At 35.4% G+C, this 1134-nt stretch overlaps 1 protein-coding gene across 1 annotated transcript; it reads right to left on the bottom strand.

Annotated features, from left to right (window-relative positions):
- Nucleotides 1-79: 79 nt before the first annotated feature.
- LOC105316344 (serine/threonine-protein phosphatase 6 regulatory ankyrin repeat subunit C-like) lies at nt 80-575 on the bottom strand (the record flags this gene model as incomplete). The annotated part of the gene is made up of 1 exon (XM_011411180.1): nt 80-575. A coding segment is annotated over exon 1 (496 nt), but the record flags the coding sequence as incomplete, so codon positions are not given.
- Nucleotides 576-1134: the final 559 nt, after the last annotated feature.

The raw sequence follows: 1134 nt of genomic DNA on the forward strand, positions 1-1134 counted from the left end.
GTACTACCAGTATCAGTAGTAGTGGCATTAACATCACACTGATACTTGTTGATCAGTTCCTGTAGACAATGTAGCTTACCTCCATAAGCAGCTAAATGAGCTAGTGTGTACTTGTTATTGTTAGTGTGATTAGTAATATCCACACTATACTCCTGACTGTACCATTCAAGTATATGAGTATGACCATAGCCTGCTGCTCTGTGTAATGTTGTGAAACCAGCTAAATCAGTAGCTAAAGGCTCAAGCTTATACTGTTGTATTAGTAATTGTACTAGATCAAGATTACCTGAGAAACTGGCAAATAATACACATGTACTGTCATCTGTATCCTTAGCATTGACATCACATTTCATATCATTTATTAGAAATGTGACCAATTGAATATTACCACTCTCACAGGCTAAATGCAATGGTATCCTACCCTCATTGTCAGTAGAGTGTAGTAAACTAATGTATTGAGGATACTGACTGGTGATATGTTTGATAAAGTGAGTGTGACCTTCTAATGATGAAAAATGAGTAACATTCTGACCTTTGTTATCTGTTAGGCTCAGACTACACTTGCAATCCTTCATGTATAATTCCAGTAGTAAAATATCACCAGATACAGCAGCATAATGAATTAATAGCTTACCATTACTGTCAGCTTGATGAGGATCTAACTGATAGGTAGTTATTAATTCTTTAACAAGAGATAAGTTAAGAGACATTGAGGCATAATGTAAAGCAGTGAGGCCATCCTTATCAACTGCAGTAGGAGACAAACCTTGTTCAGTAATAAGATACTGAACTAAATCAAAGTTACCACTCCATGCAGCATGATGTACTAACGTGCGTCCTTCATTATCTGTTTTATTAATATTGCAATGCTGTACCTCAATGAGATATTGAGTGATATCAATATGACCATTACGACAAGAACGATGAAGACATGTCATACCATCATTATCAGTGATACTAGGATCACTGTTATGATTATTAATAAGATATTTAACAGAATTAATACTACCTGACCAGCAGGAATAGACTAATGGTGTACGACCATCAGTATCAGTATCATTAGCATTGAGATTATACTGAGATATGATATAACTTAATACACTAGTAGAACCTGACAAGGCAGCATAATGTACT

This window comes from Amphimedon queenslandica, unplaced genomic scaffold, assembly GCF_000090795.2.
Source record: "Amphimedon queenslandica unplaced genomic scaffold, v1.1 AMPQUscaffold_1253_Cont26733, whole genome shotgun sequence".
NCBI lineage: Eukaryota > Metazoa > Porifera > Demospongiae > Haplosclerida > Niphatidae > Amphimedon > Amphimedon queenslandica.